Source organism: Didymella exigua, assembly GCF_010094145.1.
Source record: "Didymella exigua CBS 183.55 unplaced genomic scaffold M421scaffold_10, whole genome shotgun sequence".
NCBI lineage: Eukaryota > Fungi > Ascomycota > Dothideomycetes > Pleosporales > Didymellaceae > Didymella > Didymella exigua.
This window is the reverse complement of record NW_022984784.1, coordinates 404,001-431,619: the sequence shown is the minus strand read 5'-3', so window position 1 is coordinate 431,619 and position 27,619 is coordinate 404,001. Positions and strand designations below refer to the sequence as shown.

At 52.6% G+C, this 27,619-nt stretch overlaps 12 protein-coding genes across 12 annotated transcripts; 5 read left to right on the top strand and 7 right to left on the bottom strand.

Moving 5' to 3' along the window:
* Window positions 1-838: 838 nt before the first annotated feature.
* Window positions 839-3,964, top strand: M421DRAFT_419458 (aminopeptidase 2 mitochondrial precursor). Its single transcript, XM_033592124.1, has 2 exons — window positions 839-1,310; window positions 1,360-3,964. The coding sequence occupies exons 1-2, from the start codon at window positions 892-894 to the stop codon at window positions 3,848-3,850; spliced, it is 2,910 nt and encodes a 969-aa protein (XP_033449928.1). The 5' UTR covers window positions 839-891; the 3' UTR covers window positions 3,851-3,964.
* Window positions 3,965-4,062: 98 nt separating this feature from the next.
* On the top strand, window positions 4,063-7,341 carry M421DRAFT_419457 (uncharacterized protein). Its single transcript, XM_033592123.1, has 2 exons — window positions 4,063-5,030; window positions 5,086-7,341. The coding sequence occupies exons 1-2, from the start codon at window positions 4,400-4,402 to the stop codon at window positions 7,266-7,268; spliced, it is 2,814 nt and encodes a 937-aa protein (XP_033449927.1). The 5' UTR covers window positions 4,063-4,399; the 3' UTR covers window positions 7,269-7,341.
* A 1,567-nt stretch (window positions 7,342-8,908) lies between these two features.
* Window positions 8,909-10,331, bottom strand: M421DRAFT_60249 (acyl-CoA dehydrogenase NM domain-like protein; the record flags this gene model as incomplete). Its single annotated transcript, XM_033595770.1, has 3 exons — window positions 8,909-9,322; window positions 9,370-9,952; window positions 10,000-10,331. 3 exons carry the CDS (start codon window positions 10,329-10,331, stop codon window positions 8,909-8,911), a joined length of 1,329 nt encoding a protein of 442 aa, XP_033449926.1.
* Window positions 10,332-10,767: 436 nt separating this feature from the next.
* M421DRAFT_126426 (uncharacterized protein) lies at window positions 10,768-11,862 on the bottom strand. The gene is made up of 3 exons (XM_033587338.1): window positions 11,561-11,862; window positions 11,004-11,512; window positions 10,768-10,956 (listed from the first exon to the last, which is right to left on the bottom strand). Exons 1-3 carry the CDS (start codon window positions 11,696-11,698, stop codon window positions 10,863-10,865), a joined length of 741 nt encoding a protein of 246 aa, XP_033449925.1. The 5' UTR covers window positions 11,699-11,862; the 3' UTR covers window positions 10,768-10,862.
* A 1,162-nt stretch (window positions 11,863-13,024) lies between these two features.
* M421DRAFT_4126 (uncharacterized protein) lies at window positions 13,025-13,945 on the bottom strand (the record flags this gene model as incomplete). The annotated part of the gene is made up of 1 exon (XM_033590423.1): window positions 13,025-13,945. One exon carries the CDS (start codon window positions 13,943-13,945, stop codon window positions 13,025-13,027), a length of 921 nt encoding a protein of 306 aa, XP_033449924.1.
* A 356-nt stretch (window positions 13,946-14,301) lies between these two features.
* On the top strand, window positions 14,302-15,937 carry M421DRAFT_419456 (succinate dehydrogenase and fumarate r). The gene is made up of 3 exons (XM_033592122.1): window positions 14,302-14,678; window positions 14,740-15,290; window positions 15,346-15,937. The coding sequence occupies exons 1-3, from the start codon at window positions 14,633-14,635 to the stop codon at window positions 15,667-15,669; spliced, it is 921 nt and encodes a 306-aa protein (XP_033449923.1). The 5' UTR covers window positions 14,302-14,632; the 3' UTR covers window positions 15,670-15,937.
* Window positions 15,938-16,465: 528 nt separating this feature from the next.
* Window positions 16,466-16,897, bottom strand: M421DRAFT_91501 (uncharacterized protein; the record flags this gene model as incomplete). Its single annotated transcript, XM_033597952.1, has 1 exon — window positions 16,466-16,897. The coding sequence occupies one exon, from the start codon at window positions 16,895-16,897 to the stop codon at window positions 16,466-16,468; it is 432 nt and encodes a 143-aa protein (XP_033449922.1).
* A 130-nt stretch (window positions 16,898-17,027) lies between these two features.
* M421DRAFT_419455 (uncharacterized protein) lies at window positions 17,028-18,353 on the bottom strand. The gene is made up of 2 exons (XM_033592121.1): window positions 17,849-18,353; window positions 17,028-17,800 (listed from the first exon to the last, which is right to left on the bottom strand). The coding sequence occupies exons 1-2, from the start codon at window positions 18,306-18,308 to the stop codon at window positions 17,388-17,390; spliced, it is 873 nt and encodes a 290-aa protein (XP_033449921.1). The 5' UTR covers window positions 18,309-18,353; the 3' UTR covers window positions 17,028-17,387.
* A 122-nt stretch (window positions 18,354-18,475) lies between these two features.
* M421DRAFT_419454 (alpha/beta-hydrolase) lies at window positions 18,476-19,784 on the bottom strand. The gene is made up of 5 exons (XM_033592120.1): window positions 19,550-19,784; window positions 19,404-19,503; window positions 19,004-19,356; window positions 18,720-18,946; window positions 18,476-18,672 (listed from the first exon to the last, which is right to left on the bottom strand). The coding sequence occupies exons 1-4, from the start codon at window positions 19,677-19,679 to the stop codon at window positions 18,744-18,746; spliced, it is 786 nt and encodes a 261-aa protein (XP_033449920.1). The 5' UTR covers window positions 19,680-19,784; the 3' UTR covers window positions 18,476-18,672; window positions 18,720-18,743.
* Window positions 19,785-21,652: 1,868 nt separating this feature from the next.
* M421DRAFT_100154 (lytic polysaccharide monooxygenase) lies at window positions 21,653-22,801 on the top strand (the record flags this gene model as incomplete). The annotated part of the gene is made up of 7 exons (XM_033586486.1): window positions 21,653-21,742; window positions 21,801-21,873; window positions 21,926-21,983; window positions 22,033-22,114; window positions 22,162-22,413; window positions 22,474-22,639; window positions 22,779-22,801. 7 exons carry the CDS (start codon window positions 21,653-21,655, stop codon window positions 22,799-22,801), a joined length of 744 nt encoding a protein of 247 aa, XP_033449919.1.
* On the bottom strand, window positions 22,631-23,663 carry M421DRAFT_126353 (uncharacterized protein). Its single transcript, XM_033587337.1, has one exon. It carries the CDS (start codon window positions 23,427-23,429, stop codon window positions 22,794-22,796), a length of 636 nt encoding a protein of 211 aa, XP_033449918.1. The 5' UTR covers window positions 23,430-23,663; the 3' UTR covers window positions 22,631-22,793.
* Window positions 23,664-24,300: 637 nt separating this feature from the next.
* Window positions 24,301-25,344, top strand: M421DRAFT_419450 (uncharacterized protein). Its single transcript, XM_033592119.1, has 3 exons — window positions 24,301-24,494; window positions 24,540-24,599; window positions 24,656-25,344. Exons 1-3 carry the CDS (start codon window positions 24,452-24,454, stop codon window positions 24,853-24,855), a joined length of 303 nt encoding a protein of 100 aa, XP_033449917.1. The 5' UTR covers window positions 24,301-24,451; the 3' UTR covers window positions 24,856-25,344.
* Window positions 25,345-27,619: the final 2,275 nt, after the last annotated feature.

Here is a 27,619-nt window from a genome sequence, read left to right as displayed (position 1 = left end):
GCCCATGCAGTCGGTGGTAGTCTTGCGGTGCACAAGCTCCTGCCTGCAATCCAGGGTCCTGCAAGAGCCATGCAGCGACCAAGTTGACCCATCTGTCAATCCGGTAGACGTCCAGATATCTTCCTGCTGGTAGTACATACTTCACGTCGCGACTAAAGTCTTGCTGGAGAGCTCCAGCGTGGCCACGGTACACCCGGCTTCTTCCGAGCCGCCTCGGGCACATGACATCTGCGCATGGAGTTGAACCGAACAGATGCAGGCAGAGGCAGAGATGGCATGCTGACTGTCCTTGGCTCCTGTATACTCGGCACCTGCTTCTTCCAAAACTCGTGCATTAGAAGGTGACGTTGCAGCTCATGCGGTGCGGCCAACGAAGTCTGCTTTTGGCAGTCACAGTGTGAAAACGCTCAGCGTGTGCAGAAAAGCGGTCAGCACGAGCTCGATGAACCAGAGGTTTGCCCTTTAAAAACATAACAAAGCATGCAGTAGATGGTGTATGGACTGGCTTGTTGTCAACGTCAACCCTCTTCGCGGTGGCATTGTTTAGTCACTTGCACATCTCTCATCAAGGACTAGCACTTCATAGATGTTGCAATTCTTCTATACCCGACGACTCATGGAATTTCGTGAAGGGCTCAAACGAGTGCTGTTGGTCTGGCAAAACCTGACGATGTGTCGCCAGACCCCAGCGCATCCGTGGGAGGGGCGCGCTGGAGCTGTGCATTGCGTGTTGAATGAAGAAAAAAGATTGGCCGGGCGCGAGGTTTTATGCCCGAGGGCGTGCAGCCACCCCAGTGAGACTTGGCGCGGTGCGTGCCTGCAGATTCGCGTCTGCGTCCGGCAATCTTCCCCAGGGCTCGAGGGTTCACTGCATCGCAGATAGACGAGTAGATGCGCGCCTTCAGGAACCATGGCGGTCTGCGCAGGGCAGATCATGCGCTCACGACAATAGTAAGGCGCTTGCCCCGGCGTGCAGCAGTCACCGCCTCCCTGCCGTTGTCTTATCCCTCCCGCAACTTGCTACATACTCGGGCAGGCCCCACGGCCATTTGCTACCCCACCAACACTCGCATCACAAACACAACCCCGCGACGGACCACCCAGCCCACTCGCCTCACTCCACTCACCTCCGTCAGACACTGCTCCCACCGCCGCAACATGTGCAGACACGCTGGCGCAGACGCTCACTCCCATGTGGACGTCACCAAGTCCCGCGAGGTGCTGCCCGCCAATGTCAAGCCGCTCCACTACGACCTGACCCTGGAGCCCGACTTCGAAAAGTTCACATACTGGGGCTCCGTGACCATAGAGTATGTCCGTGTCCATGAGCACAGCTGAGCACCGTGCTGACCCTTCCAGTCTAGACGTTGCCGAAGACAGCACTTCGATCTCGGTCAACACCAACGAGCTAAAGATCCACTCGACGAAGATCACCGCCGGAGACGAGGTCGTCTCCAGCAATCCGAAGCTCACACACGATGAGGAGAAGCAGAGGACGCAGGTTCACTTCGACCAGACACTGCCTGGTGGCAGCAAGGCGAAGCTCACCATGACCTTCACTGGTACACTCAACGACGACATGGCAGGTTTCTACCGCTCGTCTTCAAAGGCAGCAGATGGTTCAGACACATGGCTGGCTACAACACAGATGGAGCCCACCGATGCGAGGCGGGCCTTCCCCTGCTTCGACGAGCCGGCACTGAAGGCCAAGTTTACAGTTACACTGGTTGCAGATGACAAGATGACTTGCCTGAGCAACATGGACGTAGCGTCAGAGAAGCAGGTCGACTCGAAGATCATCAGCGGAAGGAGGAAGGCTGTCACATTCCACCCTACGCCGCTCATGTCCACATACCTCCTGGCGTTCATCGTTGGAGAGCTGAACTATATCGAGACCAACGAATTCCGTCTTCCCATCAGGGTCTACGCCCCCAAGGGAAATGACATCGAGCACGGCAGATTCTCGCTAGATCTCGCTGCAAAGACGCTGAAGTTCTACGAGGAGACTTTCGACAGCGAGTTTCCTCTCCCCAAGATGGACATGGTTGCCATTCCTGACTTCAGTGCTGGTGCCATGGAGAATTGGGGCTTGATTACGTACCGCGTGGTCGACGTGCTCATTGACGAGAAGAATGCTAGTGCTACTACTAAGCAGCGAGTTGCTGAGACTGTACAGCACGAGCTTGCTCACCAGTGGTTCGGCAACCTCGTCACCATGGACTTCTGGGAGGGTCTGTGGCTCAACGAGGGTTTCGCAACTTGGATGTCCTGGTACTCGTGCAACGTATTTTACCCTGACTGGAAGGTTTGGGAGGGCTACGTTACAGACACTCTTGCTGGCGCGCTCTCCCTCGACGCGCTGCGCAGCAGTCACCCTATTGAGGTGCCGATCAAGAGGGCGGACGAGATCAACCAGATTTTCGACGCAATTTCGTACTCGAAGGGTTCCAGTATTATTCGCATGATTTCGAAGTATCTCGGCGAGGATGTCTTCATGGAGGGTATTCGCAGATATCTGAAGAAGCACGCTTACGGCAACACTCAGACCGGTGACCTCTGGGCCGCTCTCTCAGATGCCAGTGGTAAGGACGTCGAGAAGGTCATGGACATCTGGACCAAGAAAGTCGGCTTCCCTGTGGTCAGCGTTACTGAAAACGCCGATTCCATCCACCTGAAGCAGAATCGTTACCTTCGCACAGGTGACGTCAAGCCTGAGGAGGACGAGACCCTGTACCCTATCTTCCTTGCCCTGCGAACAAAGGAAGGTGTCAACGAAGATGTCACACTGTTCGAGCGCGAGACGAACCTCAAGCTCAAGGACACTGACTTCTTCAAGCTCAATGCTGATCACTCCGGATTCTATCGTACTTCGTACACCCCCGAGCGATTGGAGAAGCTGGGCGTTGCTGCTAAGCAGGGACTCCTCTCAGTCGAAGACCGCGCTGGTATGATCGCCGATGCAGGTTCTCTTGCTGCCTCTGGCTACCAGAAGACATCCGGCATCTTGTCTCTGCTTGACAGCTTCAAGCAGGAGCCTGAGTTCGTTGTCTGGTCTGAGATCATCACTCGGATTGCTACACTGCGTGGCGCATGGATGTTCGAGGACCAGGAGGTCAAGGACGCTCTCAAAGCATTTCAACGCGACCTGTGCAGCACCAAGGCACACGAGTTGGGCTGGACCTTCACCGAGAATGACGGTCACATTGAGCAGCAGTTCAAGGCGATGATGTTCGGAGCAACAGGTACGGGTGACGAAGTCGTCGAGAAGGCAGCTTTCGACATGTTCGAGAAGTTCAAGGCCGGCGACAAGAAGGCTCTTCACCCTAACCTACGAGGCAGCGTCTACGCCATTGTCTTGGATAAGGGTGGCAAGGCGGAGTACGACATCGTCGAGAACGAGGCTATCAACGCCGAGACGAGCACCGAGCGCAACACCGCGCTGCGTGCCCTTGGTCGCGCCAAGTCCCCTGAACTAATCCAGCGCACACTTGCTCTCTGCATGAGCAAGGACGTCAAGACTCAGGACATCTACCTGCCGTTGTCTGGTCTTCGTGGTCATGCCGAGGGATGTAATGCCCTCTGGAAGTTTACCAAGGATAACTGGGATGAGCTTGTCAGGAGGCTGCCCATCAGTCTGCCACTGCTGAGCTCCGTCGTCGCCATGGCCACATCAAGCTTCACACACCGCGACCACATCGATGACATCAAGGCCTTCTTCAAGGACAAGGAGACCAAGGGCTTCGATATGTCGCTTTCCCAGGCTCTCGACAGTGTTAGCGCAAAGGCTGCTTGGTTGGAGCGTGACTCTGAAGATGTCAAGGCCTGGCTCAAGGAGCACAAGTACTTGTAAGTGCCGGAGTACAGCAGCTGCTACCTATGAACTTAGTGCCTTATACAAAGTTGCACTGACGTACGCAATTGTATAATACCAATATCATAATAGACACATCACTCACATGCATTCGGCTCTCATTCTTGCATGTGAAGGTCCAAAATGCAGCTGCGGTACTCAACAGTGACGATTCGGGTTAAAGTTGCCGTGAGCCTTCCGAAAGTGGAGACGCAACGTCAGCATGAGTTTCCCTAACGCGCCATGCCGCTAGATGGAAGGACTGTCAGTCAAGGCTGCAGGCCTGACTCTAGACAATACACTCACTGGGCTATGCTGAACCTGACGTTGACGGAAGCTTATTCATTCGCTTCGCGCCTTCAATTTTCGCACGACCAGCTTTGAGTCGCTCCGTAATCTTGGTGCTCCGCAATGCGCATCGCATTCACCCAACACGACGCTTGTGTATAGCAACAAACTCCTTCAGCAGACATACATCGCACGTCATACTAGTCGCCAAGCACTCTCCTTCACAGCTAGTACCTAGCTTAAGCCTTGGGGCACACCGCCATGCTCGAACCAGACCCCTCAGTTGCGCAGCTGGATGCGCCTACTGCTTCTGAGATCGAAACACTCGAATTATTCCGCCGTTCACCACACCCGTACCTCCGTCATAGGGCCGACTTGAGCAATGCGCAGACTCCGAGTGAACCATCGAGCAACAATGCGTCAGCCTCCCGAACGCCCCCTCGCCCGTCCGACCGCACAATATCAGACGAAGACCGCAGGAAACGCAGGAAACGCAACTCACAGTCGCCGAGCGAGAGCGGCACTGAGGCAGACGATGAGGGTTACCAATTCGTGAAGGCATTGCCTGCGCCTCCGTTGAGGCCACGCAAGGGTCTGCGACACAGAAAGGGATTGCGTGAGGAGGGGCTCAGTCCTCTACTGACCCCAACCCAAATTGAGGAGGAAGCGCGCAAATACTCTGATGAGTATTTTCAGGACAAGGAAGGTGCATCGCAAATAGGAGACGCGTCGTTAACGGACAAGGAAGCAAAGGCAGCACGGCAAAGGTACATCAAGAGGCGGAGGAAGGAAGTAGTCAGGAGAACGACCGAGACGGCGCTGTTGGCCGGTATAGGCTTTCTGGCCGTCAATGGCTGCGGCTGCTGGTCTAGGCTCCTCGAATGGCACAGAGGTGAGTGCAGCTACTTGAAGTTTTTTGACCGAGGACATGGCTAATCTCAGCTCAGCAGAATTCGCGACTCATGCTGTGGTCATGGCTGGCGCCGTAGGATCATACCCGCTCAGATTGCTCTATCACTCGTGGAGATCAAACCCTCCCTCAACATTACGGTTTCGACAACGAATACGGATACCAGCTTCCTTCGATCCAGCGCCCATACTATACCCCGCGATCTTACCCGCCTTGATCTCGATATCTCTTTTCGCGTCATACCCCAAACCATTACTAGCTAATATCATTCTTGGACTGGCTGCGTTACCACCGCAGCTCATACCATTCGGCAAGCCATTGTTGGGCTACTCTTCAGCCCATTGGTTCATTTCGATTCTACCGCTTCTAGCCTCAGAGAACACCGATATACCCTCAAGACTGCTCGCATCGCGGCCTTACAAGCTCAAGCTACCTCCACCGGAGCAAGGACTCGACCCTGAGATCCTGACAATACTCTTCCCACTGCATCAAGCTCTGCTTCCACCAGTATATTACTTAACGACAACTAGCCTGTTGTCTACAGAGCTGCATCTGCTTTCGATTGGATTGATCAACCTTTTGCTCTTCACCATGTCTCCGCAAGCGGATATTCTCAAGACCTTAATGTGGCTCGGTGGTGTCGGCCTTTTTGTCACTTGCGGAAAGGTACTCAAATGGGGTGTCGCGCTTGCGAGAATCCCACGATGGCGCTTCAGGCGTGCGGGGCAGATCATCAAGAATCAGCAGTCTTTTCTGCAGACGCTTAATCATAGTTTGCGGCCCAAGCGAACGCAGAGTGCGGCACGGAACCACGTCTCGGACAGTGATGCGGACGAGGACGAGCCCAAATTGGGTGGTAGAATTCAGAAAACCGTCAGTGTCAGGCTGGAAATGCTGGACACCGTGCGTAATAGCAACTTGGCCAACGGACACGAGCTTCAGTCAGCTGTAGATGCGAGGAAGATCGGCTTTGACGACTCCAACGACACTAGTCTACCAAATAGCCTAGGACGTATGCGCAGGAACACTTTGCCTGCGTTGATCGCTGACGATCATACATCGAAACATCGGCTCTCAAATCGGAAACGCTCAAAGTCCATCGTACAGTCGTATCTCTCCTTGACACCTACTCAGGCCATGGCAAGGAAGTGGGCATACGCAGGCTACTTCTATTTCGTCGTTGCGTTGATCATTCTTGCACCTTTGAGATTCATCGTTGGCAAGCACGCGCTTCGCAACCATGAGCCATTCGGCTGGGCGATCAGCTATCTCTTTGGTAACATCCAAAGAGTGCGTTGGGAGGTGTTCCATTGGAATCTCGATTGGTGGATACCACTACCTCCAATTCACGATTCGGATGACTTGGCACAAGCAGCCGCAAGTCTCGCACCGTTAGACTACGTTCGCAGTGTTGTTCTTGGAGAAGCAAATACTCGGCTTTTGCTATGCGTATACTGCGCTGGCACGATAATTGTCGGCCTGCTGTCCGTGTTGTCGCTCTCCTCGGTAGTTGAAGTCGACACGCGCCGCAAAGTATTTCATGGCACCATGGTAGCCATGCTCCTGCCCACTATCTACATCGACCCCTGCTTCGTAGCGCTTGCACTCGGTCTCGTGCTCGCCATCTTCCTGCTCCTCGACCTCGTCCGCGCAAGCCAGCTCCCGCCTCTCTCGCGGCCCATCGCTACCTTCCTCACGCCATACGTCGACGGACGAGATCTACGTGGACCCGTCGTTGTCTCGCACATCTTCCTCCTGATCGGCTGCGCCATTCCTCTCTGGTTATCTCTAGCAGGCGTTGATCGCGCAGGCGAAGTCCCATGGCAAGGCTGGGAAGTCACGTCCCGAGACGTCAGCATGGTGGCAGGCGTTGTCTGCGTAGGCATGGGCGACGCCGCAGCGTCGCTCATCGGCAGACGATACGGCCGCCGCAAGTGGCCATGGGCTGGCGGGAAGTCTCTCGAAGGCTCTCTGGCGTTTGCTGTGGCTGTCACGATTGGCCTTGTGTTTGCTAGGATCTGGCTGCACTTTGGCTGGGGTGATGTCAATGCAGCTCCCAAGACGCTTGTGGAGTTGGCGATTGATGCGAGTCTCACGATTGCGAAGGCGGCGCTGTGTGCGGTGGGTGCGAGTCTCAATGAGGCGGTGCTGACGGGCGGTAATGATAATGTGATCGTGCCTGTTGTGCTGTGGGTGCTGGTTAGAGGGGTCAGACTATAGCACGTAGACAATGCACATCGTGCAAACCGACATGGGTTTCAAGCTGACTCCAAGAATTCAGGTTGTTTCAAGCGTTCATGAGTATATAGGCACGATACTCCATGGCCGTTCTCGACTGCTCACCCGTGATGAATTTCCAATGCACGATTACAGCTTCGCGCATTTAGCCCTCGGTCAACAGTGTCCAGTACCTAGATGGGGCCTAAAGGTCGTTCATGTTTCTGGGGACTATTATTTCGATTTACTTCTGCAGCACAGGTAAGTAAAAAAAAAAGAGACAAGCTAACAGAAGGGCGGCAGCAATCGTACTCGGACCCGGCCACAAACGCTGCCACATCGTTTGCCTCATTCCAAGGTACCGGAAGTCGCGACTTCTTTTTCTTCTGTGCCCATGCGCACGGTAGTAGGAGGTCGGCTCCTCTGCTCCATCCCAGGCTGCCAGAAATCTTACAAGCGTCGTGCTAAGTGGTCTCAGCATACGCTAACGCACACGGCTGCTCGCAACTTCACATGCTCAGCATGAGGCTATCGTATGGCATTCACTCGCAAGGACAAGTTCATTGATCACATGCGCGCCGGACACGATATGGACGATCTGTTCGTGTGCCCAAAGACCACCTGTGGAGCATGTCTCACCCAAGACGTACTTCCGCTACATGTTGAAGAGTTCTCATATGTCCAGAAATAGCGCAAATGCCCCATGCCGAAATGCAAGTTCAATATCGCGGACACACGATCGCGGTCGTTTGATGATCTTCAAACACATCTCTTCAATGAGCATGACACCAGGGGTCGAACGAAACTTGCAGCTGTTCTGGCTGCGAGAGGCTATCACTACGAACATCTCGAGATCATCTGTCCGCTGTGGCCAGACGCCAGCCTCTTTGAGGATCACGAGGCTTTCTACAGGCATTTCTTGGCTGAGCACTGTCCTGCTCTCGCCATGCCCTCACAGTGGTTTCGGCGTCCGATGGATATATTTCTGGGATTTGGCAATGGTGCGGTCCAACAAGCTCTTCGAGAGTGTGAGGTCTTTCCTGATGAGGCTGGTGTACACTGCCGAACTATCTTGAGTCTCTGGCCTGACTTTGAGGATCATCCTGTATGGGTCGATCTCAAGCGTTTGACTCTCTATTTGTCGCAGACGAGGAGGTTCAGTAAGAAGACTTCTATGCTACTTGATTGTGCGGATCCAGAGTTTTGCCTGCATGTTGCGCGCAGGATAATACTTTAGACTATATACGCTTGACGCGACGTTGTTAAAGCTACTGCAGCTCTCGCAGGTGGTGTAGCGGAGGTCAATGCGGCTAGGTAGAACTAGCCTCATATGAGCTGCATACATAGGGGTCTAAGTGTAGTATACATTTTACCACTTTTTAGCTGTGACACCAATGAAGTTGCAACATCTCCATTTTACACTTGAATCTTTCTAGTACATTAAGACTATACCCTTCCTTTGTTTGACGCTCTACTTAGGGAATTGGTATCTTGCACTCTGCTATTCGTTGGCTGTGTAGAGATGGATCTGGAAAGAATGATAAGAAAATCGTCCTACCGAAGGGCGAATTTGTTCTTGATCACTGAATGAGGCTTTCGAGCAGCTCAGTTGCTCGCGAGCTTATGTGATGACCGCTGCCGCCTCAGGTGTACCAAGTCACCTCTGGTATCTCGTCCAGCAGTTGAAATCTGCCCAGTTCACGATTCTTGTACGCCACCGGATCATGAAGGGTATGCGTACGAACATCCCTCCAGAATCGATCAAGACCGACCCCCTGACTTGTTGCCTTTGCACCTGTGACCTCGAATACTCCTGCCGTGACTCGCAAGCTGGTGTCAGTAGTGACGACCTTCGCACTTGCCACCCACTCTGCTAGCTCACCTCGCTCACGTGTAGTGAGATTGGTTCGAGTCTTGAGGTCACCAGAGTAAGTCGCGTAGATCTTGTTGGCTTGCTCGGCGGCATTGTCGGCGAGAGCGACTGCAGCTCGCAAGTGTGCGTGAAAGTTGCCATATCGCTCGAGTATGTAAAATTCATCCGTTGCAAGCTCTTTGTTCTGAGGTCGTCAGTGACTTGCACATCTCACGGAAACGCCATACTTACATCCCCGCCGTATGGCCAAGCTCGCGTGCCCTTGACCGTATACTTCGCCGCGAACTGCTGCGCACCTAACGCAATACCAAGGTAAAAGTTACTAAACACCAACTGAATCGTCGGCAACAGCAGGCTTGCAAACGGAATCTGCAACACCCTTGGATCCGGTTTCTTGGTCTCAACATCCCAACCCAGCGCATCCGTCCACGGTACCACTACGTTCTCGATCTTCACACTCCCACTCTCCGTCAATCTGAGTCCTATATTGTTCCAGTCATGACTGAATTGTATGCCTGACTGATCCGTCGTCACAAAGGCGAAAATGTGATCGCCGGTGCCGTTAAAGTCGCCTTCGAGCACGGTTAGGTCGGAGATCACGCCTCCGGTATTGAAGTGCTTGAAGCCGTTGAACACGAGCTTTTCTCCCTCGGTATTTATCTTGAGATCATTGTCCCGTGGGTTCACGGCGCCGCCGATGAAGTAGTTGTTTGCAATGATGAGCCTTTGGTAGCGGTCCGCTTGTTCCTCTGTACCGACAACGGAGGCAGTGGTACTCCAGAGGAGGTGGTAGCCTAGAAGCATGCCGATCGAGCTGGGTCTGTCAGCTTGATCTTTTCTAAAGAAAGAGTGTGCACGCACCCATCCGCCTCAGCCACTTTACGGATGGCTTTGTAGCCGACGGTCCATGGCTGTCCACCGCCTCCGTATTTCTCGGGGCCGAGGATCTTGAGGAGACCGGCGTGCTTCAGCAATGCGATTTCAGCGCGAGGAGACTTGTTTTCTTGGTCTCGCACTGCGGCGTCGACGGCGAGGACATCTGCGACGTCTTGAGCACGTTGGAGCCATGCTTTCTCATCCTGCGGGAGATCATTCCATTTCTTCTCGTACTCCGCATAGACAGCAGGGTCTCGGTAAACTACGTCTTTTGCGTTCCCTTGGCTTGTGCCGTTTGTGCCATTTGTAGAAGTCATTGTCAAATGTAAGTATAGACTGAGAATCAATTGAAGAAATATGGGGGGTAACTAAGCCTTCATATGGCTATAACGATCATACCGAGCTGCGCTTGCTTCATATTGCGTGCTATGCGCCCGCATTTTGCCTATCCTTAATGATAATCGTGCGGGGCTTCAATGTCGGTGGCTTCAAGGGTCGTGGGGGAAACGTTCCCGCTAACACCCGAGCACATCATGGCAGGCTAAGATACAGTCGATGCACACTGATTTGCTGGTCGATCGGATATCAGGAACGTGGTTGCTGCGTTGTTTTTCGAAAGAAGTATCCAAATGGGGGCTAGGAAGTAATGATCTAACCATCTTTTCACTCGTCTGGAGACTACAAGATCCACGCCTTCGCAATTATCAATCGCAATCACCTCATTCTCCGCAACTCCATCTTGAGTCTGATTTACCGCGCGGACTACGTTTCCTAGGCTAGAATTGAGATCGAACGAAACCGCGATCTGCGCTCGGCACATCAACCTGGACGCTCATAACCTGACCCATCTATGCCCGCTTCGTCTTTGCAAAGTACCGAGATGTGTCGCCTATTGGCAGTTCCACAATAGAGTCTTTCAAGAGTAGATGGAAAGTGAGATACCTATTGATGTCAGCGAATGTTCTGATGGAGTGCGCGAGCCAACTTACCAGCCGATCAGCCCAGAGACGAAGCAGAAGCCGCCTCCACCCTTCTTGAGGGCGATGGATGCCGCAACGTTTCCATCTGCGAGTGCAAAGTAGCTTGAAGCTACAAGCAGGAATCCGAAGACAACAGTGAAGAATATGGCGATGTAAACCAGATTTGTTGGTAGGGAAGCAACCAGGAAAACGACTGCGAAGACCGTCCACATGATCATGAAGAACCCCAGTGCGTTATTGAGCTCCGTAGTTTTGTCGCCATAGGCTGCGATGACACCAAACGCCGGCGTCAATATCGCGCCGTAACCAGCATAGAACAGGCCGAAAGCACTGAAGACGGTGTACGCAAATCCGTTTCCAGCGGCGAGCTCCCACTGTGCGGTGATCAGCAGACCAAAAGTCGCAGCGAAGAAGAAGTTTGCGACAAAGACATTGTCGGTAGTCATGCCGCGCCACTCCATAAGACTTAGCGACAATGTAGTCAGGGTTGTTGCGAAGACGCCGATTGCGAGTGCAGTCTGATCTTGTCAGCAAACGTTATGCTGTCTCGTTATGTGACTACTTACTCCAGAGCCAACGCTCCTCGGTGCAACTTTGTAAGTATCGTTGCTTTCGACCGTGGGCTGCTGCTCAACATCGATGAACTTGGCCTGCGATTTGTCGTCGAGGCGGTCGATGCTGTCGTTCATTGATGAAGACGCCATATTACTGGGTATAATCTGCTGAGGTGTATGAGCGGGCCGGATCTATAATGCGCGGCTGCCATATATCAGGCAGATGTGTTGCCAAAGGTCGGGACCGTCGGGATGAGCTGATGCAGGCGTACATGGCGTGCGATTTGTTACTCTACATGCCCCAATATCGGCTCTTTATTCGCCGTGTACATGTCCAGTCTTGATAGACCGCACTGAACTCCGGGAATGATCGATCTTGCGTCTAAGTTACTGGGGTTGCGCGACACGTCCCGTTTATTGCGCTACAACACCAAAATATTGCCTCATCGAGACTCGCCGAGTACTGTCCGACGACAGCGATGAATGCTGCACATGTGAGTACAGATATTGCACCACAATTGCTAGCGTGGCGTCTGCGACCCCTGCAAATACCGTCGAAACAGAACAGCTTGCACGTCAATAAACTGTGCAAGTGCAGAGTCGTTGCAGGATCACCACAAATGCCACCCCAGATGTATTCGAACCCTTCTACGCCCTGATAGACTCCACGGTTTTACATATTTGGTTGCTGAATGCGGTATGCGATGCTTTCGAGGTTGCTTTTGGACTGACGTACGACCCATACATCTTCAATGACCACGTAAAACATAACCAGCTTTTGCAGGATAAGCCATGAGTTGTGATAGCTCTTGAAAATGATAACAATCCCGGTGGACAGATCCAGATCACGCTGCTATTTGCGGCGCTCGACCTCGAAGCTTCGTTCCCCAGCTATACGAACGCGACTTCCTATTTTCCAATTCGGCGAGCTGCAAACGATTCGCAGTATACTCCGGGAAGAGCGGTACTGCAGGAGGCGTACGTGGCTATGGACTCCGAGCGGTCAAACTTCTCGGTCCATCAGGTAACCTTCGACTCTCAGGCTCAAAATGTCGTTGCCATACATTCACCGAACTCGACACCCGTAGACACTTCTCCGACACCAGGTAAATCTTTAAGCGCAGAAGCCATTACGGGTATAGTGATTGGCGCTGCAGCTGCAGCTGCACTACTTGGTGCGTTGGTGTGGTACTTCTGCTGTGGAAAGACCCGTGCAGGGTCTGAGCCTGACTCAGTTGAAGACTAGACGGAAGAAACGCCGATCGAGAACTATCAAAATGATGTGCAACGGAAGCCGCTTTATGAGATAGAAAAGAGGATCGAGCCGAACTCAGCAAAGATGGGGCCGCACGCGGAGCTGGGTCCTTCAGGCATTTGTCTGATGTCCGATGATGCGCAACAGCATGAACTAGCAACGTAAAAGGCCTAGCAAGAGAATTCTAGCTGTCAATGCCATAAGACCTGGGATGCTGACGGTCAAGTTGACTGCGCGTTGTGTGCGTTGCGGACATTGGTCCAGGCTTGGATGTCGGCGAAATCTCTGGCCCACACGACTTGCCTTTCACCGGATTTGGTTGAGGCCGACAAATGTGGACAGTGGACACCCAAGCTTTGTAGCCGCTCAGCCAGCTTCTTCTGTGAGCTGCCGATCGGCTCGTCGCGGATGCAAATGCCCAAATCTGCCTCGAGGAGGCACTCAATATCTGTCCAGCTGTCTCCTACATATACTACTGTCCTTTTGTCTTGCTCCTTCAAGCGTGTCATATACTCCAACTTGTCGCTGCTAGAGATGATGGATATCTTCGCCTCTCCTTTAGGACTGATTATGCCGTGTGAAGTGCGATTGGCTTCGATACCATCGAGTTCATTTGCATATATAGAGTCATGGCCGACAGGTGTGTTTGCTGCCATCAAACAAGAGCTGATGAAGTGACGGCTCCAATTAACACTCAGGAGATCGAGACTGTCGTAGTCATTCGTCCGTTTTGACTGCAGGAACTCGGTGCATCCGTCTCGTATCTCAACCTTCCTGGAGTCTATGGCATTGCTGGCACCTTCCTCAAGCAGTTTCTGAGTCAGGCCTGCGAAGATTCCGGATGCAGAGACACGCTCGAGACTCGTTTGTTCGACATTTCTGAGTGCCAGCAGCAGCTTTCTCTCCTCTTTTACAGTGGAAGGGAGCTTGTCGCCGGGAGCAAGCTTCTCCAAGGCGGCGGTGTAGTCGTCTTTGTATGCTTCTGAGACGCGCTTCCATTCTTCAAGCACCGGCGAGCCAGGCTTGGCCGAAGCTGCGATGCTGACGAGAGCATCGAGAGTGTCGCGTCGAGTTATCGTGCCATCCCAGTCCAGGATCCAGTGTATGGGTTGAGTTGGGTCAAGTGCAGGCCTTGCAGTCATTGCGGAACGAGGCCGTGCGGGCGGGCGTAAAAACTGAAAGATCGCAAAGAAAGCTTTTGACGCTTTTGAAAACGACCGAAACATTCAATGGCAGCCCTGTCGAGGTGACGTGGTGTTGCAAGGACGCTCTGTTGTTGATCTACAGAAGCTCCTTGAAGAGGAAAGCACGATGCATGGTGCTCACGTGACCAGCTCTCTGCGCGTCAGAATAGTGTAGTCAGCGAGAACCGGCTAAGCAATTGACTGAGTGCTGCAAACTTCAATGGTTCTCGAACAACCGTGAAACTGGTTTGTCTCGTCACTGTGTTACTATGTGGCCAGTTGACAAACCACGTGGCTACGTCAGTATCTCGACGGAAAGAGTAGCGACCAATTCTCACACGCAGCTCGAGAGCGTCGACAGTTGCCGAGCCCAGACTCGTGAATCTTCTCGAAGATGGGTTTTGGGAAATCGGGCGTTGAGGCGCTGAGATAGCCGATATGAGTGTTGACGTTTTCGACTTTGGAGATCGTGGCGAGGTGCCGGGACGTATATCCGGCTCTCCCCGAGGCTTTTCCAGCGTGCGCAGCAAATAGGCTAGATCTCATTGGCCACGTCCTCGCCCGAGGTTCCTACCTTAACAACTTCGATGAACGCACCACATTGACAACAGGACATCCCGCAATCTCCACTCCACACAACCCACAATGGCCTGCACACGCACTTTTGCTCGTCTGGTTACGAGGCAGACAGGTAGGAACTCCATGTATACCAGCTATGCGCGCCATTGAGCCCTGCTGACGCTCTCACACAGCCCTCCGCCCGGCAGTCTTCTCGCGCGGTTTCGCCTCCGTCACCGACACGGTCGCTCGCGAGCCCATCTCAAAGGTTGCCGAGAGCATCGTCCCAGACCCCGCCCGCAAGGTCGTCCCCGAGAGCAAGACATCGACCAAGTCGGAGCCGGAGACCAGCCAGGATGCGAAGACAAAGACTTTCCACATCTACCGGTGGAATCCTGACGAGCCGTCCGCAAAGCCCAAGATGCAGTCGTACACGCTCGACCTGAACAAGACCGGTCCCATGATGCTGGATGCGCTCATCCGCATCAAGAATGAGGTCGACCCTACCTTGACATTCAGGAGGAGTTGTCGTGAGGGTATCTGCGGTAGCTGCGCCATGAACATCGACGGTGTCAACACCCTGGCCTGCTTGTGCCGCATCCCCACAGACACCGCCAAGGAGTCTCGCATCTACCCGCTTCCCCATATGTACGTCGTCAAAGACCTCGTACCTGATATGACGCTCTTTTACAAGCAATACCGCTCCGTCAAGCCCTACCTCCAGCGCACCACTCCTTCGCCTGACGTAAGTATTTGCCACCTTTGATCCATTAAATTGAGTTTACACTAACTTCTCCCAGGGTCGTGAGTACCGTCAGACCAAGGAGGACCGCAAGAAGCTTGACGGTCTCTACGAATGCATTCTCTGCGCCTGCTGCTCGACATCCTGTCCGTCTTATTGGTGGAACCAGGAGGAATACCTCGGACCCGCTGTTCTCCTCCAGTCGTACCGCTGGATTGCCGACTCGCGTGACGAGAAGAAGGCCGAGCGCCAGGACGCTCTCAACAACAGTATGAGCTTGTACAGATGCCACACCATCCTCAATTGCTCGAGGACATGCCCCAAGGGTCTCAACCCTGCCCTCGCGATTGCCGAGATCAAGAAGAGCATGGCTTTCACCTAAGTGCGCAAAACCGATACCTGGACAAGGAACAGAGCAAAAGATGAAAGATACAGAGATGATTAGCATTCGCTGTGTGCACATATATCGACTTTTAGTTGGTGTTTTGAGTTAGGCCTGTATTTTTGGAGACATGTACGCGAACCAATACATTCACATTCTACCAAATCTCTAGTTTCCTTGAAGGTATCGCAACGTCTATTATTGGAACTATGCTTTTGGCTGAAGGGTATCCGGTCGTCAATCTGGCTGTTGACAAGACTAGTATCACCGGCTCTCACTCCCATGACGCCTTTCGATTGCAGTACTATCAGCAACGGCACCAGTCAATAAGTCCACCACGTCACCCAAGCAAACCAACTTCACCAGGAGGTACAAAGCCGATCCCCAGAACGAATCAGCAGACTTCATGGCTATGCGTCTTGAATAGCATTCGGACCTTGTGTGGAGCTGTCCTTGTACGCATTCAACTGATAACTGTAACTACCAAGATCCGGTAGCATCGGCCTACCCATCGATCAGGATTCTTACACCTCAGCCTTTCCGCCCGCCCCGCCAAAAATACAGCCTTCTACGCCCTCGTCTCCACAAGCCTGACATCATTCAGATCCGGATTCCTCCTGTACGGCTCCACATTGCAACACATCACCGCGACCACTCTTCATAACTACTTGTTTTACCGCCCTTACACGTCACACCATAGGCCCAATATATCATCCACCATCTCCGCCCGATGGCTCAACCCGCACGTTGTGCAGACGTGCAGATACCTGGCTTCCTGATCACGGGATCGCAGGAGCTAAGGTTGGGGGCGTGCACCACACCCTACGGCAGCGGAGAGGGGATTTTGCTGGTCAGGCAGGAGGGATAAAGGAGCGAGGAACAGTGGGCGTACGTCAGGTGTTTGAAGGGGAAGGTGCCAGTGTGGTGGATGAGGATGTTGGTGGCAGTGGCAGTGGCAGCAGAGCCAGAGCCCGTCTCCTATCTCTACGTCGGTGCGTAGGGCGCGCAGATGCGGGTAGCGGTATTCTGAGATGAGGTCTGGTGATGTTGGGGGTTCGGCGGGGAGCTTGGGGTCGTAGTCTTCTTGGCGGCTGAGAGCGTGATTTTGACAATAATTTTGTCGAAGGGAGGAGTAGTATGTCCCCGATGAGCAGGTGTATTGTGCGGCCTCGTTGATGTGTTTCGGTCCGACCTTGTTGATGAGGTCTTTGAGTTTGAGGCATACCATAGTGGCGCAAGAGCAAGAGGCAGTGAGGGTGCAATGTTTTCCTCAGATGTCGGAACGAGTAAATCGGGTCATGTAGTCTGGGAGACCAAGTGCGGCTCAACGGTGTAAGAATATTATTGCAGACTTTCATTGCGTATGACAGGCAACTGCGGCTGGTCGCAGTTTCCTTTCACTGTTTGGGCATCGAGTTATCCTAAAAGCTGGGTTTTGCGCGACAATGCCTGTATGCGCAGATTCACTGCATGTCTGTATCCAAGTAAGCTTCTCTAGTTCCTGGCTGTACTTGCCTATATAGCGTGGTCCATTGTGCTTCAGAGCCACGCAGAGGCCATGCCACTGGCGGACGATGAACTTGCAGACACGTGAACTCAGCCTAGATGATACGGGCGTAACAGTAGCGTTGTCACCTCTGACTTGACTATTAGCTGGATTAATCTCAGTGACATTGGCTGCTGTGAGCTCTGGTAGCACGTAGAGTCTCGCTATCGGGTCATCGCTGGCCCCTACAAAGACTTTCAATGCGCTGCATCAGAACCAGCGCATGTGCAATCAGCGCTGACGTTGTTCCGTTGCTGAAACGAGTCTGACTATCCATCAGACCCTGTCTCCAGTGATTCCAGCGTTCTAGTGTGTTCTGCTCTGCCTGGGCGTCCGATGTCTTACGCCACAGCTTCTCTATATCATGGACGAGCCAGATGCACGCCAGGCGGACAGCAAGCTCAGAAGGTCTGTCCGCGTTTCCACCGCCTTCGAAAGCCCAGGCAAAGGATGTTAACGCCCATGACTGCGAGAAGTCTAGCGGCGATGGTGAATCCAATGTAACTGCGTCGACCTGGGCGAGGAAAGCTGTCAAGTTCTCCCACTTCTGGACTTCTTCTGGCGTGTATTCTTGTTCTTGACCATCTGGACCAGGTCAGCATTACCACACGTCGATACGCTGGGCCTTCGTACCGAACGATCCCATCTCATCTGCGATAGTGTATCCAAAAGTAGGAAGATCTAGCCAGATGACACCCTCACCGTCCTCAAATGCCAACGGCGCATTTGTGCTAGAGTCGGTGAGAATGACGTGGCGAAGAGTGACAATAAGGTCGATAAGCTTTGCTTGTTGCGCCGGGGCATTCCGGGCTGCAAGCTCCAAAAAACAGCAAGCAGTGATCCAGCAATGATTGCCTATTGTCTCCTCCATAGCAGATTTGTGGGTGAGGTCGACCAGCTGGTCGGCAACCTTCTCAAGCGTAGCGTCACATTGCTGTAGATATGCCGCTATGAGTCTGAACTCAGGCCTCTGTTCCAACTCGAGGATCCAACTTGCATGCGCTGCGCGTGTCTTCTCTCTATTCAACGGGGAGTCTGGCGCCAGATCGAAAGAATCTGCGTCAGAGCCTGTGGTCATTTGATGATCAGCCATGGCTTGCTGTGTGTCGCCTACGATGAAAGAGATGTAGAGATAGTGTGATGTTTGCGAGATCGTTCAACTCCAGCGATGAGCGTTCTTGAAGTGCAAAAGATTCGCAGAGCCACCGGGTTTTTCATTGGCTCGCTAAGCGAAAGTGAATGTTGACTTTGTGGATAGACAATCTGATCAACTCGAGGATATGAAGTCACAAGTTCTAAGTAGCTGGTGACGCATCTTTATTGTTGCATTTTCAGCCGGCAGCGAACACTTTGCTGGCTACGTGAGGGTGTCGCGCGCGGTGACTTCCTTTTCGGATAGCGTGAAATAGCGCTACATTCCGGTACATGAACGCGTCGCCCCAGATCGCGCCTTTCCTCTACCATTATTAGCTATGTTGGTGGCGTATTTTTTATCATCTCTCACCATCTAGCACTTCCGCGAACGCCCTTACAGCCACGCATCGAACCAAGTCACGGCCTGCACGAAACTCGCTTGCTTAGCATAGACCTCTTGCGGAATCGTCATGTTTGGTCGCACCGCGAATCCATGCGGGGCTTGCGAGTACAGGTTGGTCTGGAAGGTGATGTTGTTCGAGTTCAAGATGCTCTCCGCCTTCGATTTTGCCGTGGCATTGAAGCTTGCATCGAGTGCTGTGCTTGTCAGCTCTTATTCACGCAGTGATCAGGCATGTTGATGGAATAACTTACTGCCTGCAGCAATACTCAGAGGCCCAGCAATCGCCTCAATTTCAGTCTCCAGGAGGTTCGAGGGATGCGCAACGAAGCCTACATCAAAGCCACTATCGTCTCCCTTCAACCACCTCCCCACGTACTTTCCACCAAAACAGTACCCAACGCCTCCGAGCTTCTCAATGCCGAGCTCATTCCGCGCATACTGGATTGTACTGGTGATCACGGCTTCGATGTCGGACTGGGGGTGCAGCGCGCGCCACTCAGTCAAGTTGAGACCAGCTTCATGCTCTTCCACACCGACTGCATCACCAGCGAAGAGATCTGGGACCAAAACCAGATAGCCATTGCTGGCTAACGAGTCTGCAAGCCTGAATGAAGTTAGTGCTTGCCCAAATTATATCCAGGTTCGACTTACAGCTTGTTCTGTAGCAATGGGAGACCATAGATGTCAGTCAAGTGGATGATCGCCTTCTCTGAGGTGTTGCTGTTGGGCGGGTACGAGTGGTATATTTCAACTGTGGGGATTAGCGAATTTCTCCTGTTCGTGGTATTTACACGTACTTCCGCTGACATTCTTCGACTGTCCAGCAGGTACTCCAGCATTCCGGACTTCGAGCGTTGCGTAGGACGATGCAGCTAGCACGGTACTTGCGCTCGCGAGCGCAACCAGACATTGTCGCAAATTGATCATAGTTATTGGCGGCTCGCAATTTATTAACAAATTCCGTTGCAGTGGCACAAGGCTGGCGGATGTTACACGAAGTCAAGCAATTGAGAAAGACCCGACAAGTCCAACATGACGCCTGGCTGCTGCTGCCGAAGCTATGTACTACACCTTGCCTGCCAGAAGCACAGACTGCCCAGACGGAGTGCATCTCGGTGACGATAAGGACCTCGGGCTATTACAGGGGTTGGATGAACGGTTCAGCGCGGGGTTACCTCCTGATTCGTCCGGGTCCTTCATCGCCGTCTTGGTAAGCCACGTTCCTACGCCGTGTCACTCCTATTCGTGCGACTTGTGCATCAACTGTTCATTTCGACTTGGCACATTGCGACGGCGTTGGTGTCGGGGACTGTGCCGTTGGATTTATATTCTCCTCGCGATCCTTACAGAAAGGGATAGCAGACTGGCCGTCACTCGATGACGTCAGATCATTTCGAATCCCAGCTGAAAGCAACCTCAACAACAACTGCTTTTGTCGTTTCAGCCGCGATGCACGTCGGATAGATACACCGACAGCGCGTCGCAATCGTCCGCAAGCCCGACATTGCGCAGGACTGGGCCTGTTGCACGCTCACCTCCGGAGATGCCGCTCAATCAATGTATCACTTCGCTCTTAGCAAGTGGCCCGAAAGCAAGTTCGCAAGTTATCTCAATGTCTGCTGAGAGAAACTGAAGAAGCGGGGTTTGAGAGGAGGATGATGTCGAAGGATGGAACGTAACGAAGAAAAGGGTGGATGCGATTTGGATGCGATGGGGAGGCTGCTTGAAGGAGAAAAGGGGGATAGTCGAAAGCCATCAGAGAAGTCGACAGACCTACCATGTTGATTATGATTACAGATCTAACACTGAGATTGTAGGGTTTGATGCGAGGCTGAATACTTCGTACTATTCATACAGTCGAAGTGGGTGCGTGAAAGCTTTCGCAATTAAATACTTCTTCGACCTTGGGCAACTTCTCCGTCACTCCAACAGCTTGGCACGCACGCTCGCCACCAAGTTCCAACAGGCTACTCATAGACTTAGCGCTCGGCGCGTACTGTCTTCTTATATGGCCTGACACCAGACGTCCGAATCACCAGAAGAGTCAGAATCTCATTCGCGCTTCCGCCAATCAATTTGAGCGGTCATATCAACTCGACCATCTGACTTCGACCACTGGATCTCGGATGCATAGCACGATGCACGACGATTCCAAACGATCCCATACCTCCTACTCTATCACAAACAAGCTTTGTGCCGAAGCTAAATGCCGAGGAACAACCTTGCCGGCTGATGTGTGCCGGTGATGCAAGCTCATCTAAAACATATTACTTTTGATGACTACACATATTCGACAGTCGTCAGCGGCACAGGCCCCGACAGCAGAGGTATCACTTGATTGAATCTTGAAGGGTCTACACAATCATCGAAGAGTACTTCGTCCGGGGCATTGTTGCGTTGGCTAAGGTCACATTGTTGCAGCGTGCTCTAGCGTCAACTACGGGAGCTTCACACATGAGCTGAAGTAGTCTCCTGGCTGTAAAGTTGCTACTTGGTCGTCTCAAAGGCTTTACAGTTCAGTCGGCAGTCATGTCGTTGACGCCCGATATCTGGGTATGCGTCCCGCCGAAATGCCTTTACCACCAATCGTAGGTTTTGTGACGAGCGCGTTCAATCTCCACACTACATGTGAGACGTCTCTTCGGGCTAAGTTGCCGGCTCGGAGCCTTTCTAACTCCTAGACTCAATCTATCTAGAGGTCACATGAATGAACGGGATCGGTAGCATAACCCTGTTAGATTATTGTGGCCCCACACGCAACAACCGAAGTCACGGAAGATATAAATTACATGGTAGTTGGAGCATATAAGACAAGGAATGAATGCTTGAAGCAGTGGCTCGAACGACTACAGATATCTGAGTCTATGGCCATCTCTCTACGTCTACCTTTTCGAATCAACATGAAGGCGACACTCATCTTGGCTACTATCACTGCTTTCGCAGCTAATGTGGCTGGCCATGCAACCTTTCAAGACCTCTGGGTCAACGGCGTGGACCAGATGAGTCATCTCCATGGTCTTGATGTGCGAGCTTGAGCTGACATCATAGCACCAAGGGACCTGTGCTCGACTCCCGACCAGCAACAGCCCGGTCACAGATGTGACAAGCACCAATATCAGATGTGAGCCCCGAGGTCAAGACTAAACAAGAACTGTTGTTGACGACCTGGTCAGGCAATGTCAATCAAGGCTTCGCTGCTTCCAAGTGCAGCGTCGTTCCCGGCGATACTGTGTGAGTCTTTCATGAATGTGGAACAGAGCAAGCTCTGATGATTCTTCAGTACTATCGAGATGCACCAGCAGCCGAATGACCGATCATGCTCGAATGAGGCTATTGGCGGAGCTCACTATGGTCCTGTTCTAGTAAGTTGCTCAATTGTTGACACTTATTTCACATCATAACATTCCAGGTGTATATGAGCAAAGTCTCCGACTCGTCCACTGCTGATGGCTCGACCCCCTTCTTCAAGATCTACGAAGACACATGGGCCGAGAACATTGCTGGTGGAAGTGGTTCAGATGATTACTGGGGTACGAAGGACCTCAACAAGCACTGCGGCAAGTTGGATGTCAAGATCCCCACTGGTCTTGCTCCAGGTGATTACCTGCTGAGAGCGGAGGTAATCGCGCTACACACCGCAGGCGGCAGCAGCGGTGCACAAGTAAAATCCCACATGCCTGCACTCTCCAATTTGATCTCAAAACTGACTCGATGACTCCAGTTTTACCTCACTTGCTACCAACTCACAGTCGCTGGAAGTGGCACGACCAACCCGACAGGTGTCAGCTTCCCGGGCGCGTACAAGGCATCGGACCCTGGTATTTTAATCAACATCTATCAGAAGCTCACCCAATATGTCTCGCCCGGACCTGCTGTCATCTCTGGAGGTACAACAGCTGTGGCTGGCACGGCTGGTTCAACTCTTGGAAGGCGTTTTTCAGCAAAGCTGCGGTATTAGGCAGAACTGCTCGCGGCCCTCCTCTTACGTTGCAGAAAAGGCTGGCTACGATGCAAACCTTATTGTAGCCTCTGAAAGTCCTGTCATTTAGTACAGCGTCGACAGGTCAGCCCTGAAGCTCTCCCACATTTGTGAACCCTAGGACTTTTATCCGATTTTGTCTGCAACACGAAAGCCCTCATCATACGGTGCGGCGTAGGCGACACAGACTGCCACACTTCTCGTAAATCTCTGTCCTTCGACATCCCACCCTGTAGCCAAGCAATCGACAAACCCACTACTGCATAAATTGTTGTCAAAACTGCTTTGATCCTTTGTGGTTCGCGTGCGAACCTGTGGGTTTGTAACGCTGTATTACGCGTGCTTCGCCTCACTCTGATCCACTTCACCACATTTCTCTTGCTTTGCAAAAGCCATTGCATGAGCTTGGGGTTTCTTTTGGGAATAGCGGGAACCTGCACCTCGTGGAACACGTCAGTCACACCTTCCGCGCGCCGCCACACTCCACGCCCCCGGACGTTCGATGAACAACACAACGGTTGCCAGCTCAGAGCAGAGGTAATGGAGGGTGGTGCCCCCACATCTGGCCTTGTGTGATGATGAATGACTCCATGATCCATACGCGCGGGATCGCGAGGAGCCGACAACAACCGAGCGTTGCGCCTCAGCAACTGTTGAGCTTCGACCACATCAACGTCTTGGAGGGTAACTGAACTCATGGTCTTTGCACGTGCATTCAGGAACAGGCACGTTTATGGAACTGTGATAGTGATATGGGCTGCATCACGCACCCACTGGGAGATCCTCAGGGCTGAACCGTTCATGCCAGGAACACATCCGACATCGAAATGCTCTTCCGAGGGACACGAACTGCTTCTGAGCCGTGTGGGGCCATGTATGTAGCCGACTTTTGTGGGCCCACGATTGGTTACTTTTGGCAAAATCCGCACGCGCTCGTTCGATAAGCGGCATGCCACTGCAGGCGAATTCCCAGCATCGACACGCGAAGGAAGAACGTTCAAGATGACGCGCGCCCACAGATAAACACTGGAACGGAAACGGCACGGCACGCTTCTGCCTTTACCATAAGCGGACACTCACCCGAGAGAATGCTGGGCCAATCTGCGCAACACATCTGGCACCCGTCGGCCTTGAGGAGGTAGCCTTGCAAGTCTTTCGGTCGTCCTTCAAGTGCCAGCACATACATTAGCCCAAGCTCCTAACAGTAATGCAGCAGCTTTCACCATTTCTTCCGCATTAGCTGATTGGTCTCTCCTGCCCGAATTCTCGGCCCCTGATGGTCGAAGCAGCATGTCATATATGGCGTTACCTGGTTCTGACGATGTGCTTTGGGAATTTGCCGCCTTTTGCTTCCCAATACCCCCGCAGCTCCTTACCCACGGACTTATCTGCGGCCCAATCACCAACGAATGCGGTTGCCAGCGCAGCATAGCATCAAGCTGATGGCATGCTTCGAGAATGATATGTGCCTCAGCAGGTAAGAACGGTGACCTCGATGCGACCGTGTGGCAACAGAGCTGTCGAAGGATTGAGAAAATGAGGCTCTGACAGTTGTCATGAACTATAAACATGGAGCTGAAGTCCCTAATAGCAAGTGGTTTTCTGCAGAGACGGCGCGCAATTTGATCCTCACAGATCCCCACTTACAAGAACAACCCCCGCTCAGCGCCACTTATTAGCAATCTGCTACCAAACTTTGACCGTCCAGTCATACCCAAACATGGCATCCAACGGCTCAGAGAGCTATGTCCAGAAGCTTCAGCGTATGCTTGTCAATATCGTTGTTGTAGTGGAGCTAACCAATCTAGATTATTGCGCCACAAACCAGATTGCACAACCTCAGTTCCAGGACTACTCTGACCCTCGAGGTTCGTCCACTCTGGCAAACTTCTTGTAGTGTCTAAGCACGCTGACATACGAGCAGGTGTAAGGACAGCTTGGTCCAGCAGTGTCCTCGTCAACGGTCGCGAGTATCGAGCCCACCTGTGGCGAGACTATCGATACCTTGAGCAGTCGCGTGAGGAGGCCGCTGAAGCTGCTTGGAAGGCGATCAATGCTTCTCAAGGTACTTCAACATCTCAAGCACCATACGCATACTCTCGTGGCTACACTACGGCTCGATAGCCTGCCCATAAACCATGCAGTGGACCTGCTCAGCGCGGAATGCACTAGAGCGCCCCCTGATCTCTACGAACCGCACTCTCTCCTAGTCCTGCTGCGGTTTCAACGAAGACTATGCACACCCTACGTCAGACACACGAAGTCCCACGCTCATCAGGTTGCGTAGACCGACCGAACCATATACAACTCCACATATACATACCCAGAAGAAGGATCCCAGGTTCCCTCAGACGGATGATACACGACGCTAGGCTCATGACCGACCAGACTGTGTTTGGTTTTCGTCGAAGTTTTCTATCCGTACCATTCGCGCTATCGCCATCAAGCAACGCAATTTGAGTGGAGGTTTGGAGCATCTCCTTTGTGTGCGACATGGGTTATGGGCGTACCCTCATCATCTCAGAAGTCAAAGTGACCCGAAAGTGTATGTTAGATATCATTAGTCTTCTACAATTCAACTATGAGGGTCCGACATCAACAAACATCTTCGGCACAGGACTATGTGACAAGACCCACATGCGTTGTGATCACCGCTCACTTCAATTCAGAAGCACTGATGCCAAGTCAATCACTCGGGAGGGGGGGGGGGAACAAGAATATCCTTATGCATTAACTCCTCTCTTGTTCCTTAGTGTGAAACTTATTTCACTGTACGGCGACTGGGGTCTGGCAGCACACTTGATCGTCTTCAACAGTTGAACATAAGGCCATGAAGCACTGGTGCAGTCAGACAACACAAGCAACAATTCGACGAAACTATCAGACGTCCAAAATAATATGTACAATGTATGTAACAACTGCACTAAAAACAAGGGGAATTATCGCTACAAAATGTCTCCATCGTATCAAGTCTAATGTAATAAGAACAAAGAAACCCTGAAAGCCAAGTGGTATGCCAGAAACGCCTTTCTACAACATGCATGTACATATTAAATCACCTCAACTCTCCGAACCAAGATCACGAGCCAGGTATGCAGCCGCTAGACATCGTCTTTGTGTCGTCGCCCGAGCTGTATCGCTCCCCGCGCTCCAATGACGCGCTCATCCACTTCCAGTCCGAGATAGAAAAACTTCTGCGATGCTCTCTGCGAAGTGTTAGTCAATGCGTCATGGAGACAGGGTGTGAGACCAAATTACCTACTGCCTAGCCGTTGCTGCCGGTGTAGCGTTTGGAAACAAGAGCGCAAGACCTTCTTCCCAACCCCTCTCGGTCACAATATCAACGACCGGCTTGCCAGACTCGTCGATAGCCTGCAAATCGACGGGACCGCCCATATCAATCATCATCTTGAGAATTTGAGCATCACCGTTCTCGAAGGCCTGAAGGATGCCGTTCCAGCCGCGGTGCATAGTGTTGATGTCTGCGCCACGGGAGAGCAGCATAGTAAGAATCTCAGCGTCGCCATGGTACCTGCGCAGGGCCTTGACGATAGGAAGGTGCTCTCCGGGGGCATTAATGTCGGCATTGGCGACATCGAGCAGGTAGCGGACAATGTCCTTGCGATCTTCGCGAATGGCGGTGGTCAGGGGCGAGAAGACACCGCAGTTCTTATCTTCGACACTAACACCGGCATCGAGGAGAAGCTTGATAGATTCGAGTTGATTGGCGACGACGGCCATTTCGACCACACCACGGAAGGCGCGAGGGTTTGGTGTGGCGGCAAGAAGCCTCTTGAGGATGGCGGGTTGCTTGACCGCCATGCAGAGAGGCCATTCTTGCCCACGAACAGCGGGATCAGCACCACGGGAGAGAAGCAGGTCCACCAGTTCACCTCGGCCTTCTCTAATGGCAGTTGTGAGAGCTGTATTGCCCTCAGCTGTGCGGTCGTTGGGGTTGACATTATGGTCGAAGAGGAATAGCATCGCGTCTTTGTCGTTGAACTGAACGGCTGTCTCCATAATGCCCTTTGGTGAGTTGAGGTCGACACCAGCAGCGACCAGCTGAGGCAGGAAATGAATGCGCGCGTGTGTGATGCATTTGAACGCAGGGTACTCTGAAGCATTGAAGTTAGGATCCGCACCATTCTCCAGGAGATAGGCAACAATATCGCGGCTGTCGTCACGAATAGCCGAGCAAAGCGGTGTGTAAACGCCATCTTTCCTTAAGTTTGGTGATACACCAGCCTCAATGAGGATCTTGATAGATTCAAGCTTCTTCAAACTTGACGCGAGTTCCATGACACCAGGGGTCTTTTTTGTATCAGCTCCGCGAGCAAGGAGGAGCGCCAAACACTTTGGCTTGTAGGTTGAGGGCCAAAGCGGGTGCTTGGGACCGGGCAGATTAGGGTTAGCACCATGGTCGAGGAGCACAGTCATGAGATCGACACGGTTCGCCTGGATGGCCTGGAACAGAGCTGTTGTTCCCTCGCCAGTCTTCGCATTAGCGTCGCCGCCTGAATTGAGGAGAAGATCGACAAGCTTAGGAGAGACGATCTTGTTCATAGCCTGAACCAACGTCGTAGACCCATTATCGATTATCAGGTTGACGTCTCCTCCGTTGCTCAGGTAGAGTTGTACAAAGTCGATCTGATTCTCGCTTGCAGCCAGCGACAAAGGAGATTCCGAGTTTGGGCCAGCGGAAAGGTTAACATCAGCACCATGCTTCAGGAGCATCTTTGCACTCTCGAAGCACGACGCCTGTGTAGCAGCGAAGAGTGGTGTGACACCTTCCCTGTCGAGACCATTGGCATCCATTTCATACTGAAGAAGGAGCGCCAGACTCTCGATGTCGCGATTTTGGGCCGCTGTGCGAAGCATGCCGGCCTCA

Excerpts from the sequence above, each read along its gene's own strand:
- M421DRAFT_419458 (XM_033592124.1), top strand. The coding sequence starts at position 892 with ATGCGCGCCTTCAGGAACCATGGCGGTCTGCGCAGGGCAGATCATGCG. Across the intron at positions 1,311-1,359 it reads TGGGGCTCCGTGACCATAGA|TCTAGACGTTGCCGAAGACA; the intron begins GTATGTCCGTGT and ends TGACCCTTCCAG.
- M421DRAFT_419457 (XM_033592123.1), top strand. The coding sequence starts at position 4,400 with ATGCTCGAACCAGACCCCTCAGTTGCGCAGCTGGATGCGCCTACTGCT. Across the intron at positions 5,031-5,085 it reads GCTCCTCGAATGGCACAGAG|CAGAATTCGCGACTCATGCT; the intron begins GTGAGTGCAGCT and ends ATCTCAGCTCAG.
- M421DRAFT_126426 (XM_033587338.1), bottom strand. The coding sequence starts at position 11,698 with ATGGCGTCTTCATCAATGAACGACAGCATCGACCGCCTCGACGACAAA. Across the intron at positions 11,513-11,560 it reads CGAGGAGCGTTGGCTCTGGA|ACTGCACTCGCAATCGGCGT; the intron begins GTAAGTAGTCAC and ends TGACAAGATCAG. Across the intron at positions 10,957-11,003 it reads GTCTCTGGGCTGATCGGCTG|GTATCTCACTTTCCATCTAC; the intron begins GTAAGTTGGCTC and ends TGACATCAATAG.
- M421DRAFT_419456 (XM_033592122.1), top strand. The coding sequence starts at position 14,633 with ATGGCCTGCACACGCACTTTTGCTCGTCTGGTTACGAGGCAGACAG. Across the intron at positions 14,679-14,739 it reads TCTGGTTACGAGGCAGACAG|CCCTCCGCCCGGCAGTCTTC; the intron begins GTAGGAACTCCA and ends GCTCTCACACAG. Across the intron at positions 15,291-15,345 it reads GCACCACTCCTTCGCCTGAC|GGTCGTGAGTACCGTCAGAC; the intron begins GTAAGTATTTGC and ends AACTTCTCCCAG.
- M421DRAFT_419455 (XM_033592121.1), bottom strand. The coding sequence starts at position 18,308 with ATGGCTGATCATCAAATGACCACAGGCTCTGACGCAGATTCTTTCGAT. Across the intron at positions 17,801-17,848 it reads AGATGAGATGGGATCGTTCG|ATGGTCAAGAACAAGAATAC; the intron begins GTACGAAGGCCC and ends GACCTGGTCCAG.
- M421DRAFT_419454 (XM_033592120.1), bottom strand. The coding sequence starts at position 19,679 with ATGATCAATTTGCGACAATGTCTGGTTGCGCTCGCGAGCGCAAGTACC. Across the intron at positions 19,504-19,549 it reads GTCGAAGAATGTCAGCGGAA|TTGAAATATACCACTCGTAC; the intron begins GTACGTGTAAAT and ends TAATCCCCACAG. Across the intron at positions 19,357-19,403 it reads CCATTGCTACAGAACAAGCT|GCTTGCAGACTCGTTAGCCA; the intron begins GTAAGTCGAACC and ends AACTTCATTCAG.
- M421DRAFT_126353 (XM_033587337.1), bottom strand. The coding sequence starts at position 23,429 with ATGAGTTCAGTTACCCTCCAAGACGTTGATGTGGTCGAAGCTCAACAG.
- M421DRAFT_419450 (XM_033592119.1), top strand. The coding sequence starts at position 24,452 with ATGGCATCCAACGGCTCAGAGAGCTATGTCCAGAAGCTTCAGC. Across the intron at positions 24,495-24,539 it reads CTATGTCCAGAAGCTTCAGC|ATTATTGCGCCACAAACCAG; the intron begins GTATGCTTGTCA and ends TAACCAATCTAG. Across the intron at positions 24,600-24,655 it reads GGACTACTCTGACCCTCGAG|GTGTAAGGACAGCTTGGTCC; the intron begins GTTCGTCCACTC and ends ACATACGAGCAG.